Genomic DNA, 20146 nt, shown 5'->3' on the forward strand with positions numbered 1-20146 from the left:
GAATCCGCATCGCCTGTCCACTGTCGCGTCCATAAAGCTCTTCTGGCCGAAATGGACATAGCACTTACCCGTGATGCCAGTGTGCAGATATCCCTCTGTGCATCACGCATATAAAGAAATGCATCCTTTATTTGTTCTAACGACAGTAAAATATTGTCCCTGTCCAGGGTATCAATATTTTCAATCAGGGACTCTGACCAAACTACCCCAGCACTGCACATCCAGGCAGTCGCTATAGCTGGTCGTAGTATAACACCTGCATGTGTGTATATACTTTTTTGGATATTTTCCATCCTCCTATCTGATGGATCTTTAAGTGCGGCCGTCTCAGGAGAGGGTAACGCCACTTGTTTAGATAAGCGTGTTAGCGCCTTGTCCACCCTAGGAGGTGTTTCCCAGCGCTCCCTAACCTCTGGCGGGAAAGGGTATAATGCCAGTAATTTCTTTGAAATTATCAGCTTTTTATCAGGGGCAACCCACGCTTCATTACACACGTCATTTAATTCTTCTGATTCAGGAAAAACTATAGGTAGTTTTTTCACACCCCACATAATACCCTGTTTAGTGGTACCTGTAGTATCAGCTAAATGTAACGCCTCCTTCATTGCCAAAATCATATAACGTGTGGCCCTACTGGAAAATACGGTTGATTCGTCACCGTCACCACTGGAGTCATCGCCTGTGTCTGGGTCTGTGTCGACCGACTGAGGCAAAGGGCGTTTCACAGCCCCTGACGGTGTTTGAGTCGCCTGGACAGGCACTAATTGATTGTCCGGCCGTCTCATGTGGTCAAACGACTGCTTTAGCGTGTTGACACTATCCCGTAGTTCCATAAATAGAGGCATCCATTCTGGTGTCGACTCCCTAGGGGGTGACATCCTCATATTTGGCAATTGCTCCGCCTCCACGCCAATATCGTCCTCATACATGTCGACACACACGTACCGACACACAGCAGACACACAGGGAATGCTCCTAACGAAGACAGGACCCACTAGCCCTTTGGGGAGACAGAGGGAGAGTTTGCCAGCACACACCAAAAGCGCTATATATATATATATATCAGGGATAGCCTTATAATAAGTGCTCCCTTATAGCTGCTTTGTTATATCAAAATATCGCCATAAATTTGCCCCCCCTCTCTGTTTTACCCTGTTTCTGTAGTGCAGTGCAGGGGAGAGACTTGGGAGCCGTCCTGACCAGCGGAGCTGTGAGAGGAAATGGCGCCGTGTGCTGAGGAGATAGGCCCCGCCCCTTTTCTGGCGGGCTCGTCTCCCGCTATTTAGAGAAATCAGGCAGGGGTTAAATATCTCCATATAGCCTCTGGGGGCTATATGTGAGGTATTTTTAGCCTTTATATAGGTTACATTTGCCTCCCAGGGCGCCCCCCTCCCAGCGCCCTGCACCCTCAGTGACTGCCGTGTGAAGTGTGCTGAGAGGAAAATGGCGCACAGCTGCAGTGCTGTGCGCTACCTTTAGAAGACTGCAGGAGTCTTCAGCCGCCGATTCTGGACCTCTTCTGACTTCAGCATCTGCAAGGGGGCCGGCGGCGCGGCTCCGGTGACCATCCAGGCTGTACCTGTGATCGTCCCTCTGGAGCTTGATGTCCAGTAGCCAAGAAGCCAATCCATCCTGCACGCAGGTGAGTTGACTCCTTCTCCCCTCAGTCCCTCGCTGCAGTGATCCTGTTGCCAGCAGGAATCACTGTAAAATAAAAAACCTAGCTAAACTTTTTCTAAGCAGCTCTTTAGGAGAGCCACCTAGATTGCACCCTTCTCGGCCGGGCACAAAAATCTAACTGGAGTCTGGAGGAGGGTCATAGGGGGAGGAGCCAGTGCACACCACCTGATCTGGAAAAGCTTTACTTTTTGTGCCCTGTCTCCTGCGGAGCCGCTATTCCCCATGGTCCTTTCAGGAACCCCAGCATCCACTAGGACGATAGAGAAATAATATGAATACTTTATGAAATAAACCTAAACTGTATGCCTGTAGTTAGTTGTATTTGCTAAGTAAAGATACAGTAATACCAATAGACAGTATTTACAATCAGTGTCGGACTGGGACATGAAGGGCCCACCGGGGGGATGCTACTGTAGGGGCCCATGCTTAAAGGTGTAGCCAGGTTCCAGTGTGGGCATGGCCAGCCACCACAGGGGTCTGACTAACCTTTACATGTTCTGAGCCCCTTGCTAAATATATAATAAACCAAATTATTGTGAAGTATAATGTAACATATGTATAAAGCATAAATCCAGTGCACTAGGATAGTCTGGAACTTGATCCGTAGAGGAGGAGGAGGGCCCACAGGCAGTAGGGCCCACCGGTGGTTTCCCATGTTCCCCTGTGGGCCAGTCCGACCCTGTTTACAATAGAAACAAGATGTGTAATGTGATAGTTATAGTATTAATGTAGTTACAGTATTACGTTGCATATTGCTCTTTTGCATATATTAAAATAGTTTTCAAGCATTTGAACGCTGCCTAGCTGCCGCATCTCAAATATAGAGGTTACATCACATAGGGGCAGATGTATTAACCTGGAGAAGGCATAAGGAAGTGATAAACCAGTGATATGTGCAAGGTGATAAATGCACCAGCCAATCAGATCCTAACTGTTAATTTACATAATGGAGCTGATTGGCTGGTGTGTTTATCACCTTGCACATATCACTGGTTAATCACTTCCTTATGCCTTCTCCAGGTTAGGTTAATACATCTGCCCCATAGTGTCCAAATGTCAGTTCCCATAAGCTCGTTCTGATATGTTGTATTTCATGTACACATTATATGTTTGCTTTTGTTTTCTGCATAGGAGTTTCACATCCTGCAAATAACGTTGGAGGAGTTTAAAAAAAGCCTTCACTATAGGGATGAACTTTTGCTGGTAAGAAATTATACAAATACAGATATACTGTAGATAATCTACGATATAGAAAGGACTTGTTCACGGATGATATGCTTTTGATGATATACTGTACATCTGTCCTAGGGTGGCCAATCTCGGGATCCCCAAATTTGCCGGGATTTGAATATAGGGATTGGAGCTTCCAATTCTGGAATTTTGGGATTAAGATGTGTATGCATGGTTTCTTATTTTCTTTGGGCAGCGCTGAGCACCTGGGCACTCAATTCAGACGGTCGGCTGTGCGCGATGCCACATGACATCAAAAGTCATGTTGTGCAGCCCCATACCAGCCTGCCCCTTCAGCCGCACCGCCAGTCAGTTTTCTCACTCTTTTTTCGCATTTTAGTATCACCTAAATGTGCTAAAACACAACTGAATGAGAATTCCACAGACCTTAATATTATAAAAAAAATTAAAAATAAAATGCACATCAGAACAAAAAACTCAGGAGGAATCACCAGCAGGCCTACGAAGTCCCAATGGGAAAAGAGCCCATTTATGCAAGTGTTTATGAAATTTGGGGAAGGCCTGCCATCTGGTAAACATGAAGCGCTCAGGATCAATTGTGTCAATAACCAAAGAAATCCACTAATGTATATCCGGAAGGTCAGGCGCATAGCAGGAGCGAGTAATAATCACTTTAGCCAGGGTAGACAGGCCCGAAACATATCTTTAGGTGGTAACACGAAACAATTATTCAATATCTAAAGCAAACAGACAGATTTTAGCTTCCACGGGTGGTAACGCAGGAAAGGTGAAATGGATGTCACCCAGACCAGAATCCAAGCCTTGGGACAATTAGTTGAGACAGTAGTATCATACCGAGCTACAGCAACAGGTTAACAATATGCCCTATGTAAAATAAAATAATGGATTTGCTGAAAATGTATACATGGGAAAGTAGGTCGTATGGAACCCTATAACTGGGCCCATTGTTCACCCTGATGAGGATCCAAATCTAGTTCCCATTTAACTCTGAAGGAGGCTAGAGCATCTGGCAAATCACAGAAAGTGAGATCACTATAACTAAAAGGCAGGAGACTGTCTTTCGAGAGGGCCACTAAAGGAGCGCAAGCTTTAGAGGGGAAGGAGCAATCAAAATGGGGCCAGTTCCAAACTGAGCGCGCAGGGCATGACGGAGCTTGAGATATTTGTTGAAGACCGTACAAGGATGGCCAGACTCCAGACAGAGATGCTCAAAATGAGTGAAGAACACCATTATGGTACAATTGTCATCCTGCCATGAGAGGTCCAAAAAGACTCCAAACCCAGCCCGCCCAGATCAGAAAGGCCACCCCTGTACCAAAGCAGGGTCTCAGGCTCCCTTATCCACATTCCTAAACAACCCGAGCAAACTGACATACCAGACAAGCCTGTTGAAGCAAGGGAGGGGCCTACTCCAGCGTTTTCATGGAGAGTAATATTTGCAAAGGAACCAATTGGGACACCCCTGCTCAACCAAAAATCCTGCCAGAGTAATATCCACACCAGCTGTCAACCAGGACACCAAGTGGGACAATTGTGCCACCATATAGTAGAGTCGTATGTTGGAAAAATCCAAGCTCCCTGCAGATTTAGATCTAGTCAGCATTGGAAGAGCAATCTGAGGCATGTTATCATCCTAAGCAAAAGAGGAAATAGTTGTCATTTTACAAAAAAAAAAACTTTACTGAGAATATAAATAGGGGCTTGTTGTAAAACATAACAGGTATTTAGGTTAAAAACCATTTTTTATAAAGTAATGCGACCCATAACCATAAGTTTCTTCCATACATGTAAGGTAATGGGCCTAACATTAATTGTAAAAAAAATCAGCTGGATCGATCGAAAAGGAAATACACAGGTATTGAAAGGAGAGAGTCTACTGTAAAGATCAGGAAAAGACAGGGGAAGGTGGCAAAGAGCCACTGAAAGGAAAAATAGAAGATTTGGATCAGTTATCAGATTCAGATTTTGGACCATCCCCAATAACCATCACCAGGTGAGCCAATGACGGACCTGCATCCTCCAAAAATAACGGCATGTCGCCTGCATAGAGAGCTATGGTGTCAGTTACCGAACCTGCACGCAAACTCTGAATGGCTGGATCAGAGCAAATGAGACACACCAGGGGCTCCAAAGTACTTTTATTTAAAAAAAAATTAAAAACTTATCCTTTATTAACTTTTTTTTTTTTAACAGACAGATCCAAAGTAAACCTTCTAGATCCCATTGTAATACAAAAGGCAACAAAATAAAAACAATAATATGTGACAAAACAAAAACAAAAAAAAAGTGTATTTCAGGAGCACTTGGGAGAACAAAAGGATGCAAGAGGTAGGGATCTCGAGATGCAAGTCCAGATTAACAGAAAAGCTTGCATGGTGCACTATTGTACATTACGAATGACATAGCATATACTGGGCGGTCCTATTAGCTCCGGTAAAACTTCGGGCGCAAAAAGCTGATGTTTTTCACAATTTTTCCAGCTGTTTCACGGTTTTGTTTTTTACAGGCTGTCCTATTAGATCGCCCGTAAAAAAAAAAGCCCTTTATCCCGAAATACACAGGTTCAGTGAAACTTGTGCGTTTTCGTGAGAAACTGCCCGCTGTTTACGGTGATTTGGTTTTGCAGAATCTCCGATAAACCGCAGCTCACTACGGCTTATCGGGGCTAATAGGATAGCCCCAGGCGAGGCCTTTAGCTGCGGTAATTTAAAGCAGCTAATCGGATACCACCCATTGTGTATTTGGGCAGGTAAAACATTGCCATTGGATTGGGAACATGCTACATACTAGCGCAGAGGTTCCCTAAATCAATACTCAAGGCACCCTTATGGTCCAGGTTTTAAGGATAATCATGTTAGGGCACAGGTGCCTTAATTAGGACATCAGTTCATTTGATTTAACCATCTGTGCTCAGCAATGGATATCCTAAAAATCTGGACTGTTAGGGTGCCTTGAGGACTGAGTATGGAAACCTCTTCCTTAGTGTTTTTTATTTGGTGTGGGCGTTTGATAAGTGGAGGTGAGAGCTGTGGGGGTCATTCCGACCCGTTCGCACGCAGCGGTTCTTCGCTGCGGTGCGAACGGGACAGAACAGCACATGCGTGGCGGCCGCAATGCGCAAGCGCATCGTTGCCCGACGACTGTCGTTGCCAGGCAACGACCAGAAGAAAGTGATCGCTAGCGCAATCGCAAGAAGATTGACAGTGGAGAGGCATTCCGGGCGTCTACTCACCGTTTTCCGGGCGTGGAGATGTGAACGCAGGCGTGTCCAGGTGTTTGGAGGGCGGATGTCTGACGTCAATCCCGGGACCTTAGTCGCTGGATCCGTCGCATAGGGTAAGTAGGTCTGACCCTGGTCTTGTTTTGCAGGAAACTTTTTTAGCATAGCAGGGCTGCACAAGTGATCGCAGCCCTGCTGTCAGGATTATGATTTTGTCTGTTCCCAGAGGGGACACTAGTGGGTCAGTGTTGGAATGACATATGAAGCGTGGAGACTGAATAAAGTCCTGCGCATATGCGCTGTTTAATAAACACAAAGGTCACAGAACAATGATATAATAATAAATGGTACGTAGCATTGGTAGTAGCAGAACTGAAATGATAAACGGTAACTGAATCCAAGGTAATGATAAAAAGTCTCTGGCAACACAAATATATATTGGTGACAAGTTGATGGCAGAATGCAGAAGGTTTAAAGCAAATAAAGTCACTGGTAACACAAACGTGAAATAACTTGATAAATGCAAATGGCTTGGAAAACAGAACTCCGGTAATACTTGTAAAAGCACACAGTCTCTGTAACATAAAAGTTCTTTAGCCAAGCAAGGCCCAGGCAGGAGACAGTCCTAACCTCAGCATGCTTGTTAAGTGCTGGATGCAATGCACAGAAATGAATGGAATGCTGGTAATAAGGTGCACAAGTTAGGCAATGAATAACACCTGAGGAGAGTCTCTTACTGCTGATGAACTGTGGCAGGCTGTGGCTGGAGTTTGTAGTTCCACAGGAACACTGGAACAGGTAAACAACTCGGAAATGCCAGAAATAGGAGATCGCTGGAAACAGGGGATTGAAGACTGGAACCTGGAACGGAACTGGGACTGCTGGGACCTGTAGTTCCACAGGTCCAATACACAGGGGTATCTCTGCAGACAGAGGACTGCAAACAGGAGACGCCTGTTCACAGAATGTGACGTGTTGTCCAAGGCCATGAGACTGAGCCAGGAACTGAAGTTTATACCCCTTGGTCTGTGATGATTGGATGTTGCATCTCTGTGAGAACACACCCCGCTGGATTAGGTGTTCAGATCAGCTGTGAGTTAGCTGAAGCACTGTGTACTCCAGGCTGCAGTAAACTGAAAACTGGAACAGAACTGAACTGCTGGAACCTGTAGTTCCACAGTAGTGATGCGACGGAGAATGCAGATTCTGACAGTACCCCCCCTTTTATGAGTGGGCACCGAACACCCACGCTGGAACTTGGAGGATCCTTGAAAAAGAACCTATGAATACACAAAAGCAGAGGTCCTCAAAAGTCTTCCCAACTTTCATCTTCAGAAGAAAGACTTTTGTCATCAGAACAACTTGACCATTCATGGTCATTTGAGACAGAATTTACTGGAATCGGCTGGAACCAAAGGAGGTAGCCCATCATTGGAGCCACTCAGGCTGGCTGGAACCAGTGGGGTCTTACTGGAATCGGCTGGAACCGAAGGAGGTAGCCCATCATTGGAGCCACTCAGGCTGGCTGGAACCAGTTGGGTCTTACTGGAATCGGCTGGAACCGAAGGAGGTAGCCCATCATTGGAGCCACTCAGGCTGGCTGGAACCAGTGGGGTCTTACTGGAATCGGCTGGAACCGAAGGAGGTAGCCCATCATTGGAGCCACTCAGGCTGGCTGGAACCAGTGGAATCTTACTGGAATCGGCTGGAACCGAAGGGGAGGCTTACTGGAATCGGCTGGAACCGAAGGAGGCTTACTGGAATCGTCTAGAACCGAAGGAGGCTGATCCGGACAGACGGATGGGACCGGATTGGGTCCGGAAGAGCTTGAACCGGCAGAGTCTTACTGGAATCGTCTGGAACCGAAGGAGGCTTACTGGAATCGTCTGGAACCGAAGGAGGCTTACTGGAATCGTCTGGAACCGAAGGAGGCTTACTGGAATCGGCTGGAACCGAAGGAGGCTGATCCGGACTGACGGATGGAACCGGATTGGGTCCGGAAGAGCTTGAACCAGCTAGAACCGGAGGAGTCTTACTGGAATCGGCTGGAACCGAAGGAGGCTTACTGGAACCGGCTGGAACCGAAGGAGGCTTACTGGAACCGGCTGGAACCGAAGGAGGCTTACTGGAATCTGCTGGAACCGAAGGAGGCTTACTGGAATCGGCTGGAACCGAAGGAGGCTTACTGGAACCGGCTGGAACCGAAGGAGGCTTACTGGAACCGGCTGGAACCGAAGGAGGCTTACTGGAATCGGCTGGAACCGAAGGAGGCTTACTGGAATCTGCTGGAACCGAAGGAGGCTTACTGGAATCGTCTGGAACCGAAGGAGGCTTACAGGAATCGGCTGGAACCGAAGGAGGCTTACTGGAATCGACTGGAACCGAAGGAGGCTGATCCGGACTGACGGATGCAACCGGATTGGGTACGGAAGAGCTTGAACTGGCTGGAACCGGAATAGTCTTACTGGAATCGGCTGGAACCGAAGGAGGTAGCTCATCATTGGAAACAGAGCTACTCGGGCTGGCTGGAACCAGTGGAATCTTTGGACCGACGGCTGGAACCGGGTTAGGTCCATTGATACTTGACTCTTGATCACTGAGTCGTGACACCAAACTTTGGAGTGACCCTGACCCCACACTCTGACCACCGTCCGGGTCCATGGGCCTTGGACAAACTGTCAGGTTTCTGATTTAGTCTGTCTCGGAGGGGGCACTAGTGGGTCAGTGTAGGTGTGACGTATTACACGAGGAGACCGAAGAATAGTCCTGCGCATATGCGCTGATATTTATTATGTCACAGGGATCACAAAGCAATTGAATAACAGGTGCAGTGAAATGCAATTGCAGTGGAATGCAAAACCAGAAATAACAGGAAATAAATATTCAAAAGTCACTGGTAACTATGATTGAAACAAACAGAACTCCAGTAATTGTAAAAAGCACACAGTCTCTGTAACATAAAAGTTCTTTAGCCAAGCAAGGCCCAGGCAGGAGACAGTCGTAACTCAGCATGTTTATTAAGTGCTGGATGCAATGCACAGAATGGAATGCTGGTAACAAGGTGCATAGGTTAGGCAATGAATAACACCTGAGGAGAGTCTCTTACTGCAGATGATTAGTAGCAGGCTGTGGCTGGAGTCTGAAGGGGGAACCACTGGAAACAGGAACACGGGGAACCACTGGAGACAGGAACACACCAAATATGACACGTAGGAAAGCTGGAATGGATGCTGGTACTTGTAGTTCCACAGGGACACTGGAACAGGGAAACAACTTGGAAATGCCAGAAATAGGAGATCGCTGTAAACAGGGGATTGTAGACTGGAACTGGAAACGGAACTGGAATGGAACTGCTGGAACCTGTAGTTCCACAGGTCCAATACACTGGGGAATCTCTGCAGACAGAGGACAGGAGACGCCTGTTCAAAGGATGTGACGCGTTGTCCAAGGCGATGAGACTGAGCCAGGAACTGGAGTTTATACCCCTTGGTCTGTGATGATTGGATGTTGCATCTCTGTGAGAACACACCCTGCTGGATTAGGTGTTCAGATCAGCTGTGGGTTAGCTGAAGCACTGTGTACTCCGGGCTGCAGTAGACTGAAAACTGGAACAGAACTGAACTGCTGGAACCTGTAGTTCCACAGTAGTGATGCGACGGAGAATGCAGATTCCTGACACCTGCTATGCTATAATACACTCCCCCCATATGCGGCGTCAAGGTGATCGCACGAGCAGCAAAAAGTTGCTACGTGCGATCAACTCAGAATGACCACCTGTGTGTTTGCATTTTTAAACTTTGTAACAATGCCATTAAACTACACCATTGAAATTAAGGTATACTTTAGTGACATACAGTATATCTCAACATAATGTGTTGTTTTGCTGTATTCCAGAAACATGGCATTGTGCCAGAAGATACTCCCAGCTATGCTATTGCACAAGAGATAAAGGTTGGAATGAGACATTTGGTATCACAAGAAGATAAAGTACAAAGATTAGAACCTGCCGGAGATACAGAACAGGGTCACACATTTTGACGTCATTTATGATTTAGATTTCTAAAATTGTAAGATTTTAACAAGTTTATCATGTCTGGTATTATCAATCATCTGCTATGTATTTCGTGTTACTAGCAATATTTTCTACTATACTCAGTATTTTCTTCCTAAATCTAACGTACTGTACAAGTGCATAGATTACAGTGAATTGCCAGTACGTGTGATAAGGTCACCGTATACTGTATTTGGGTAGGCTCTAGAAGTTTAGAATCACATTTTTGGTGCCACAGCTGCCTCTGATTACTGGGCAGATGCCACAAGAATGCCTCAAAGCTGTCCTGTGTTTTCAAATGTGTAATTCAGGTTTCTCAACTGCTGTACAGAATAAGAATTATATATTATCTATATTATATTTAGACTCAATACCTAACCGCACCATTCTCAAAATAGTTTTGTTATATGCATTTGTTATATTGCTGATGTATTGAGCACTTTTAAATGATATTGTACAACACACACACAAAAAAAAAATCATAAAGTGTAGTCACAAAAAAAGTTTTGCTTAACTCCTTCACAGCCGAGTTTTGTTTGTTTAAAGTCCTGTGCCCATTTGTCAGCTTTAGCACTGTTTACTATCCAACATTAATAGCACTAATTGTTATATGAACCCACAGAAATTATACCTGTCTCACATCCCTTCCCCCCCCGCCAGAAGATGCGTCTTCAATAAATACCATTAATCTATTTGCTTTATATAATTTGTTGAATACAATTTTACAAAATAAGCACAAAAAAAAAATACATTCCTTTCTTGAACCTGCAACTGAACTAAAAGCACAAGTGTATTAAACTGTGTGGTTCTTGCATTAATACCACTGCAGAAACTATTTTCTGGTGTACTGTTACTGTCTCATGATGACCTGACAATGACCATAACTACGGATGGGGCACACTGACTCCTCCCCTATGGTATTCACCACCAATCATATAACTCTCTGAAATCCTTTGCATATTAAAAAAAAAAAAAAAGGTAACTGTTAGGTCTGATGGGTGCATATATGAAAACAATAGTATACAGTATGTTTTGCCATCAGTTGAGAGTTTCACATACATGTATCTACAATCTGTATAATTCCACACAACAAATTTTAAGACATTAATTAAAATTTATGGATACTTAGGGGGTAATTCGATTGTTCACAGTACATTTTACTGTGCAAAAAAACAAATGGGCTTTATGGCAATGTTTTTACTGATGTATTTATCGGGCTATTCAATAAACGCCCACTATTTTTGCAGTACAACTTACCCACTATCATGGAATAAACACAGGATCTGGTATATGTTCCCGAATCAATTTGTTTTCATGATCGCTGCCACAAAAAAATGGCACTTACTGTTTCGCAGATTTTGTTTCTCCTCCTCCAGACAGATGAAACAAAACCCCCTATAGTGCCGTTATAGAATCACCACCTGGAGATCAATTTACTGCGGATAATTGAATTCCATCCTAAAACAGGAATAATAACTAAAACAGATGAAATGTATAAATAAAAATAGGATTTTAATTACCTACCAGTAAATCCTTTTCTCGTAGTCTGTAGATGATACTGGGGTCCACATTAATACCATGGGGTATAGACGGGTCCACTAGAAGCCATAGGCACTTTAAGAAATTGATAGTGTGAGCTGGCTCCTCCCTCTATGCCCCTCCTACCAGACTCAGTCTAGGAAACTGTGCCCGAGGAGACGGACATACTTTGAGAGGATATAAAAGGATAGTGGTGAGATTCCGAACCAGCACACACAAACTAGAGGAAAGACAAACTAACCAAACATAAAACCAGGAACAGCAACTGCTGAACCAACAATACTTAACCAAGTAACAGTGCAGGAATAAACGAAGCACTGGGCGGGCGCCCAGTTTCCTCTACAGACTACAAGAAAAGAATTTACCGGTAGGTAATTAAAATCTTATTTTATCTTACGTCCTAGAGGATACTGGGGTCCACATTAGTACCATGGGGATGTACCAAAGCTCCTAAACCGGGCGGGAGAGTGCTGAGGTTCCTACAGAACTGATTGACCAAACTGAAGGTCCTCAGAGGCCAAAGTATCTTAACAATTTAAAGTATACAATGCTTAGGAACAACTTACTGTATGTAAATTCGTGTTTCTACACACAGTACTAATCTTTAATAGCAACCAAACATATTCTAATGTATTAGGCCCTCCCCAAATGTCAAACTAAGATAGAGAGGGAGAGGAAAAAATGAGAAGAGAAGATAAAGGAAATATTATCAGCTTAATTTTAAAAAGTAGAGAGACAGCCACTTAAGTGGTACTGATATAAATAGTTAGAGAGAGACACGACTATACAGCAGGGAAAACACTGTAGAAAACCAAAGTGCACGCACATTCACCGCTATACCACCGGCCTCTCACCGGCTGAATAACGAACATTGTCCTGGGCTCCACGCAGCACAATTTAATCCATACAGCCGTGAGTGATCTCTAATACACTGACATTCATATTTCAGGTTCCTATCTAAGTGTATGCACTGAACATTGCACTGCTCACTTTCCCCTTTGGGGTTATCAGCAATTGAACTTTTTATTTTCTGTTATAATTGGTGTCCAAGCTACACGCTGGACGCTCAGTTATATTACATATCAGTATTATTGTTATGTTTTAATATTGTAATATACCCCCGGGAGGTTGTTGTATTTTATATTTTTAATTAAATGTCTCCAACTACTTGATTGTTAAGCGCCACTTGGTTTTGTTTGTTACTAGTGTGTCTTAAGGGATTGGCAATTCCCTTTACAAGCGGCTGCTGACAATCATTATACATTACCACCCACCAGAGCGCTTAGTTTTTTCTTCTTTTTTCATACGCCCTGTGCGTGTTTTGCCTAACTATAGCAGCTTGGTGACTAGTACTATAAGATGGATTTCTATACTGATAAAATCCAACGGAGACAAGAAGTGTTAAAGAACTATGAGACTGGGAATTTTAGTACTGAGGAAACGCCACATGATGAGTTCTTGAAAAATTCAAACAGACTGGAAGAGCTACTAAAATCTGAATTGAGACATTGGTGGGACAAAATGTCCCTATCAAAATATATGGAACATAATAAAATACCTCGGAGTCTGCGAATTTTCAAGAGCTCATCTTTTAATAATGATCCTGATCTTTTAGAACAATGGGAAAAATTTTTAGATAAATGCTTGTTTGCACTAATGCAACTACTAATCGATTATAGAGGAAATAAACTAAGTGAAATTGAGGATGAGATTAAGCAAATTTAAGATATACTTTTGAAATATAAAGATGAGGATTACTATAAAGATAGGGAAACAGTAATGAATAAAAGATTAGAACACTATGAGAAGGAGATAATAGAGAGGAAGGAGAAGAAATTCTCACGGGATTTGAGAGATTACAATACAAACACTATTAAAAATTATCATACTAGAAATAGAACAGGGGATGGATCTAGATCAGAGGTCCGACAGCAGTCTAGCCACAGTGAGAATAATGTTTACCATCCCAAGCCACAAAGAAGCCTCAACATAGGTTTACGCAGTACAATACTCGGAATACCCACACATCAGCAAGTAACCACCAATCCTCCAATGCACGGATGTCGTCAGGGTGGACAACTGTACCTCCCAAAACGACATCACGGCATCAAGAACCCACCTTAGCAGCTTCTGACGAAGAGTCTCCCCAGGAGCGCCGTCATTTTTTAGACAGAGGGAGGAGAGACAGGAGAGAGCCGAGTGTCAGAGGGAACAGGTATCTCACACACAATCATTACGACCCTCTAATGAAAACACCAAAAAGAGGACGAGATATCGACCAAGAGGTCGAAGAGGAGCCAAGAGGCAACAAAAACCAAAGGTTTCGTTAAAACCAGCTGGCATCTTTAATCTTTCCTCCACATCTCTAACTAAGGCCCTCATTCCGAGTTGTTCGCTCGCTAGCTGCTTTTAGCAGCATTGCACACGCTAAGCCGCCGCCCTCTGGGAGTGTATCTTAGCTTAGCAGAATTGCGAATGAAAGATTAGCAGAATTGCGAATAGAAATTTCTTAGCAGTTTCTGAGTAGCTCCAGACTTACTCAGCCATTGCGATCAGTTCAGTCAGTTTCGTTCCTGGTTTGACGTCACAAACGCACCCAGCGTTCGCCCAGACACTCCCCCGTTTCTTCAGACACGCCCGCGTTTTTCTCAAACGCCAGCGTTTTTTCGCACACGCCAAGAAAACTGCAAGTTTCCGCCCAGAAACATCCACTTCCTGTCAATCACATTACGATCACCAGAACAATGAAAAAACCTCGTTATGCCGTGAGTAAAATACCTAGCTTTTGTGTAAAATAACTAAGCGCATGCGCTCTGCAAACCTTGCGCATGCGCAGTAAGCGACTAATCGCAATATAGCGAAAATCGGCAACGAGCGAACAACTCGGAATGACCCCCTAAGACTGAAGAAAAACTTCTTTCTAAAGGGATGAATTTTGCACCTACCACACGCCCCAACTTTTTTGAGCTCTTCATTGAGCTCAATAGATTTGTCAGAGGATTGTGTAGAAAGAGATTTTTTGTGACAACAGAAAAACAGAATAAGCTTACCAGTCAAGACAATTCTGAAATCATATTGGACCAGGATGATGCTTCTGGTCTCAATATGCTGAATGAATTGTTGCTTGAAAATATGCACCCCGATAATTTAGATCAGCAGGCTAAGACATTGCTATTCGATATCAACAGAGTTACCTTTAAAAAAAGATCTCAATTTTTCCCCACCCAACATAAAACTAGTGCTATAGATATTTTTTACCATACAACCCTGGAAGAATTCAGCAATTTATTTGATTATAAAGTACATCCCTGCCTGTATAACTTACAGCCTGACGAAAGAAAAACTCATAAGAGACTCTCGGACAATCAGGCTCTTACCATTAAACCAGCGGACAAGGGAGGAGGGGTGGTGCAAAACACTGAGGATTATGTTAGAGAGGCAAAAAGACAACTGTCTGATACCACCTTCTATAGAACTCTAGGATATGATCCAACCTCTGATTATCAAAAACAATTTAAAAATATGCTGACACTGGCTTGTGCTGACGACGTTCTCACACGTGATGAGTTTGAGTTCCTCTACCCCCTCCACCCAATCACTCCCATTTACTATCACCTTCCCAAAGTACACAAGACACTGCACAATCCCCCAGGCAAGCCTATTATTTCAGGGATCGAGCGTCTTACATCTAATTTGTCTTATTATGTTGATTATTATTTACAGCCATACCCATCCTCTCTGAGATCTCATATTAAAGACACTACTGAGTTTATTAAACTAGTGGAAGGTTTGAAATGGAATTCAGATTTTTTGTTCATCACTTGTGACGTTCAAGCTTTGTACACAAATATCCCACACAAAAAAGGGATAGAATGTGTGGCAAAAAGTCTATGTGAGGATATGGGTATCTCAGAGAGGAAGCGTCAATTTATTCTGTCTGCCATTTCCTTTATTCTGTCTCACAATTATTTTTTATTTGATCACTGTCACTACCTGCAGGTCCTAGGTACAGTGATGGGGACTAGGTTCGCGCCCAGTTTTGCGAACATTTACATGGGCGACTTCGAAAACACCTACATCTGGGGAGGCGCCCATGCTGCGAACCTGGTCCTGTATGGTCGCTATATCGACGACCTGTTTTTTGTTTGGAAAGGGGATTCTATTTCAGTCACTGAGTTTGTTAGTTATATTAATAACAACACTTATGGTTTAACCTTCACGTGCACTCACCATCCCTCACAGATTAATTTTTTGGATGTTACGGTGGAGGTGGTAGAGGAAACAGTCACAGTATCTCCGTTTAAAAAAATCAGTGGATGTATGTAATTATATACCATATTCCAGTAATCATAATAAAAACTGGCTTAAGAATGTACCAAAAAGCCAGATACATAGAATTAGAAGAAATTGCACATTTGATGTAAAATATCAAGAAAAAGTTATGGATCTGGTGGAAATATTCAAAGGTTGTGACTATCAACAAGTAATATTGTATGAAGCTCTGGTATATGCCTCTAAACTTGTTAGAAAAGATACCCTCACTGTCTATGATGGCAAAAGCCATGCTGACACACGGACATTTAGTCACTTAGGTGGTGTTAATCTTGAGATTAATGCTGAGAATACCATCTCTATACAGGAGATTCCTTTAGTACTACTAAAAACAATAAAAATAATAATATTAATAACAAAAATAAAAATAAAATAAAAAATAATAGGCATAAAGACAAGTATAGTCTAGTTGTTAAGTCCAAATTTAATGTAGCTGCTAGTAAAATCAGGAGCATAGTCAATAAGAACTATAGATTATTGTTCACTGACCCCGTTCTTAAGGACCATTTAGATGAAACTCCAGTGATAGACTTTAAGAAGGCAAGGAACCTGAAAAATATTCTGGCTTCCAGTTTCTTCAAAGGCACTCGAATCAGGTCTCAAAGAGCACACAAGGAACTCTAATTGGACCAGATGTTATAGGCTTTTATAGGTGTAATCATGTGAGATGTACTACTTGCTCTTTTGTTCTGAATAAAACTAAAAGTGTTGTTTCTACTGTTTCTAAAAAAGAATATAGAATCCATACTTTTATTAATTGCAGTACTCAATATGTGATATACTTACTAATATGTCCATGTCAATTATATTATGTAGGTCGAACCATACGACCTCTAAAACTTAGGTTTATGGAACACAGAAGAAACATTTTAACTAAATGCACGAATCACAGTGTTCCTCGACACTTCTTGGAGTCTCACGGAGGAGACCCTACGGTGCTCCTGCCGGTTGGGCTGGAACATGTCCCAGCCACCAGCAGGGGAGGTGACCGTTTCAGAATCCTGAATAGACAGGAGGCAGCTTGGATTCTGAGATTACAGACACTTAACCCCCAGGGTCTTAATGAAACTATCGATCTTGAGTTTATTTAGAAGTTTATTCATGTTCCCCTGGTTTGAAGACTGTATCATGAGGGTATCCAGATTTGTTCTCATTATCCTGTTTTAGGGGTTCCCTATATTGCATCTTCCTTGTGTAATAGTGTCCACCACTTTTGGTTTTCTACAGTGTTTTTCCTGCTGTATAGTCGTGTCTCTCTCTAAGGGGTCTATTCATGAAGCAGAGAAAAGCCCTGTTTTGCGGTAAACAGGGCTTTTCTCTGCTTACCGCAATTCACAGAGCTGGTTACCGTGGAGAAGTCTCTGACTTCTCCAGCGGTACCCCCGCTCTGTGCCTGAATCGCATCACCATACCTTTGTATGGTGAGTGCGATTCATGAAGGTGCGGAAAGCTCTGCTTTCCGCTTCTCCATGGAGTTCAGGTTCGCCATCTGAGGACGGCGTAACCTGAACTGCGGTGCGGAGACGTCAGGGAAGCTCAATGCTTCCCTGATCGCTGCTCTGCACCTCGTGCTGGCTCCGCCCCCCGACCTCCCAGCAACCACTGCGGCCTGCCGGGAGGTCACTGAGCTGCGCATGCGCAAAGGGATTGTCGCTGGACTCCGCGCATCGCAGGGAGGGACCGCCGGAGAAGACGTCACCGCGGGAGCCCCAGACACCGCAGCGCATCGACGGAAGGGTAAGTATACATGAATTGCTACTTATCACGGCTATACATCGCATCGAAGCGATGCGATGTATAGTGATAAGTAGCAATTCTGATTTCATTTTCTACATGAATAGACCCCTAACTATTTATATCAGTACCACTTAAGTGGCTGTTTCTCTACTTTTTAAAATTAAGCTGATAATATTTCCTTTATCTTCTCTTCTAATTTTTTCCTCTCCCTCTCTATCTTAGGCCCTCCTCAAATGTCAAACTAATACATTAGAATATGTTTGGTTGCTATTAAAGATTAGTACAGTGTGTAGAAACACGAATTTACATACAGTAAGTTGTTCCTAAGCATTGTATACTTTAAATTGTTAAGATAACATAGATTATATATATGAAAAACGATATAGAAATTATAAAATGTTATAATACATTTTCCAGGTAAAAATTATCCATTACCAGTCTCATGTTCAGTCTATTTATTGTTTAGGTCTTGTATCAATTGTTGCTATTATGTGTTATGGTATCAATATAGACGCGTTAAGGATACAGGTGATTCACTTTGAGGATCAGCACTGCTGTGCATTCTAGCAAAGTCTGCCTTGGAGCCAAGTCCGCTTGGAGAATTCAGCCTGCAGCAATCCATCTGCTTACCTGCACAGACCAAGCCATTTACACCTTGGCCCGGCGGCAAGGGCGGTCACTGCCTTTTCACCAACAGGTCCGGTACGGGCTCACGGACAGAGACCGCTTCAGGCTTTCTCCTCACTGCCACACATCGCCGCTGAGAGAGGTCGGCTGTCAATCAGCGCACCCGCCTAACGACTGCTGCAGCTCCGGTGTAACAACTCAACTGCCCATGCTCGGGTGACACGGAGTCGGCTGATTCTGCACCGGTCCGGCGGCGGAGGTTTACTCGGGCTTCCTGCACGTTGCGGCATGTATTCCGCACACCGCTGAGGCTCTGGTGCCTTTATCTTCCCTGGCCAACGGGATAGCACCAGGGAGCAGTTACAGTCAGCTCCTGCCCGGCGTTACACGTGCATACACATTCACCGCTATACCACCGGCCTCTCACCGGCTGAATAACGAACATTGTCCTGGGCTCCACGCAGCACAATTTAATCCATATAGCCGTGAGTGATCTCTAATGCACAGACATTCATATTTCAGGTTCCTATCTAAGTGTATGCACTGAACATTGCACTGCTCACTTTCCCCTTTGGGGTCATCAGCAATTGAACTTTTTATTTTCTGTTATAATTGGTGTCCAAGCTACACGCTGGACGCTCAGTTATATTACATATCAGTATTATTGTTACGTTTTAATATTGTAATATACCCCCGGGAGGTTGTTGTATTTTATATTTTTAATTAAATGTCTCCAACTACTTGATTGTTAAGCGCCACTTGGTTTTGTTTGTTACTAGTGTGTCTTAAGGGATTGGCAATTCCGTTCACAAGCGGCTGCTGACAATCATTGTACATTACCACTCAACAGAGCGCTTAGCTTTTTGCATCTGTGGTTAGCAGAATCCAATTTTGAATCCCGAACCATCGGCCCTCAGTCAGGTGAGAAGTCTGTAGCCACCACAGAAGAGAAATCCTGGCTTTTGGCGACAGACGGATCCTTTGGTGCATGTGAAGATGCAATCCGGACCATTTGTCCAACAGATCCAGCTGGAAGGGCCTTGCGTGAAACCTTCCGTATTGCAGCGCTTTGTAAGCGGCTACCATCTTTCCCAGAAGGTGAATGCATAGATGCACCGAAGTCCGGGTTTGTCTTAGAACATCTCGCACCATCGAGTGGATCACCAATACCTTTTCCAACGGAAGGAATACCTTCTGCGCCTCCGTATCCAATATCATCTCCAGGAACGGAAGCCTCCGTGTTGGTTCCAGATGAGATTTTGGTAGGTTCAAAATCCACCCATGATCCTGGAGTAGCCGGTTTGAGAGAGCAATGTTGACTAACAACTTCTCCCTGGATGGTGCCTTTATCAGCAGATCGTCCATGCTACGGTATTATGTTCACTCTGTTTGCGGAGAAGAAACATAATTTCTGCCATTACCTTGGTGAACACCCTCAGTGCCGTAGAGAGGCCAAATGGCAGGGCCTTGAACTGGTAGTGACAACCCTGTAATGCAAACCTTAGATAAGCCTGAAGAGGCGGCCAAATCGGAATATGAAGGTACGCATCCTTGATATCCAGAGACACCAAGAATTCCCCCTCCTCCAGACCTGAGATCACCGCTCTCAGAGACTCCATCTTGAATTTGAACACCTGTAAGTACGGTTTTAACGACTTGAGGTTTAAAATGGGCCTTACCAGTTTCGCAACTACAAACAGGTTGGAATAATAACCATGGGTTTGCAGCTGAAGTGGAACTGGAACAAT

The 20146-nt window shown here is 43.9% G+C and overlaps 1 protein-coding gene across 2 annotated transcripts in view; it reads left to right on the plus strand.

The window, feature by feature from the left end:
- LOC134927726 (leucine-rich repeat flightless-interacting protein 2-like) overlaps positions 1 to 12869 on the plus strand; it is a 156640-nt gene extending 143771 nt beyond the window's left edge. For both annotated transcript variants that reach the window (XM_063922598.1, XM_063922599.1), the window contains exons 3-4: positions 2812 to 2883; positions 10007 to 12869. In XM_063922598.1, the coding sequence (XP_063778668.1) occupies positions 2812 to 2883; positions 10007 to 10150 (216 nt within the window). In that variant the 3' untranslated portion in view covers positions 10151 to 12869. The remainder of the gene's footprint in view (positions 1 to 2811; positions 2884 to 10006) is intronic.
- Positions 12870 to 20146: the final 7277 nt, after the last annotated feature.

Source organism: Pseudophryne corroboree, chromosome 5 (assembly GCF_028390025.1).
Source record: "Pseudophryne corroboree isolate aPseCor3 chromosome 5, aPseCor3.hap2, whole genome shotgun sequence".
In the NCBI taxonomy this organism is placed as follows: domain Eukaryota; kingdom Metazoa; phylum Chordata; class Amphibia; order Anura; family Myobatrachidae; genus Pseudophryne; species Pseudophryne corroboree.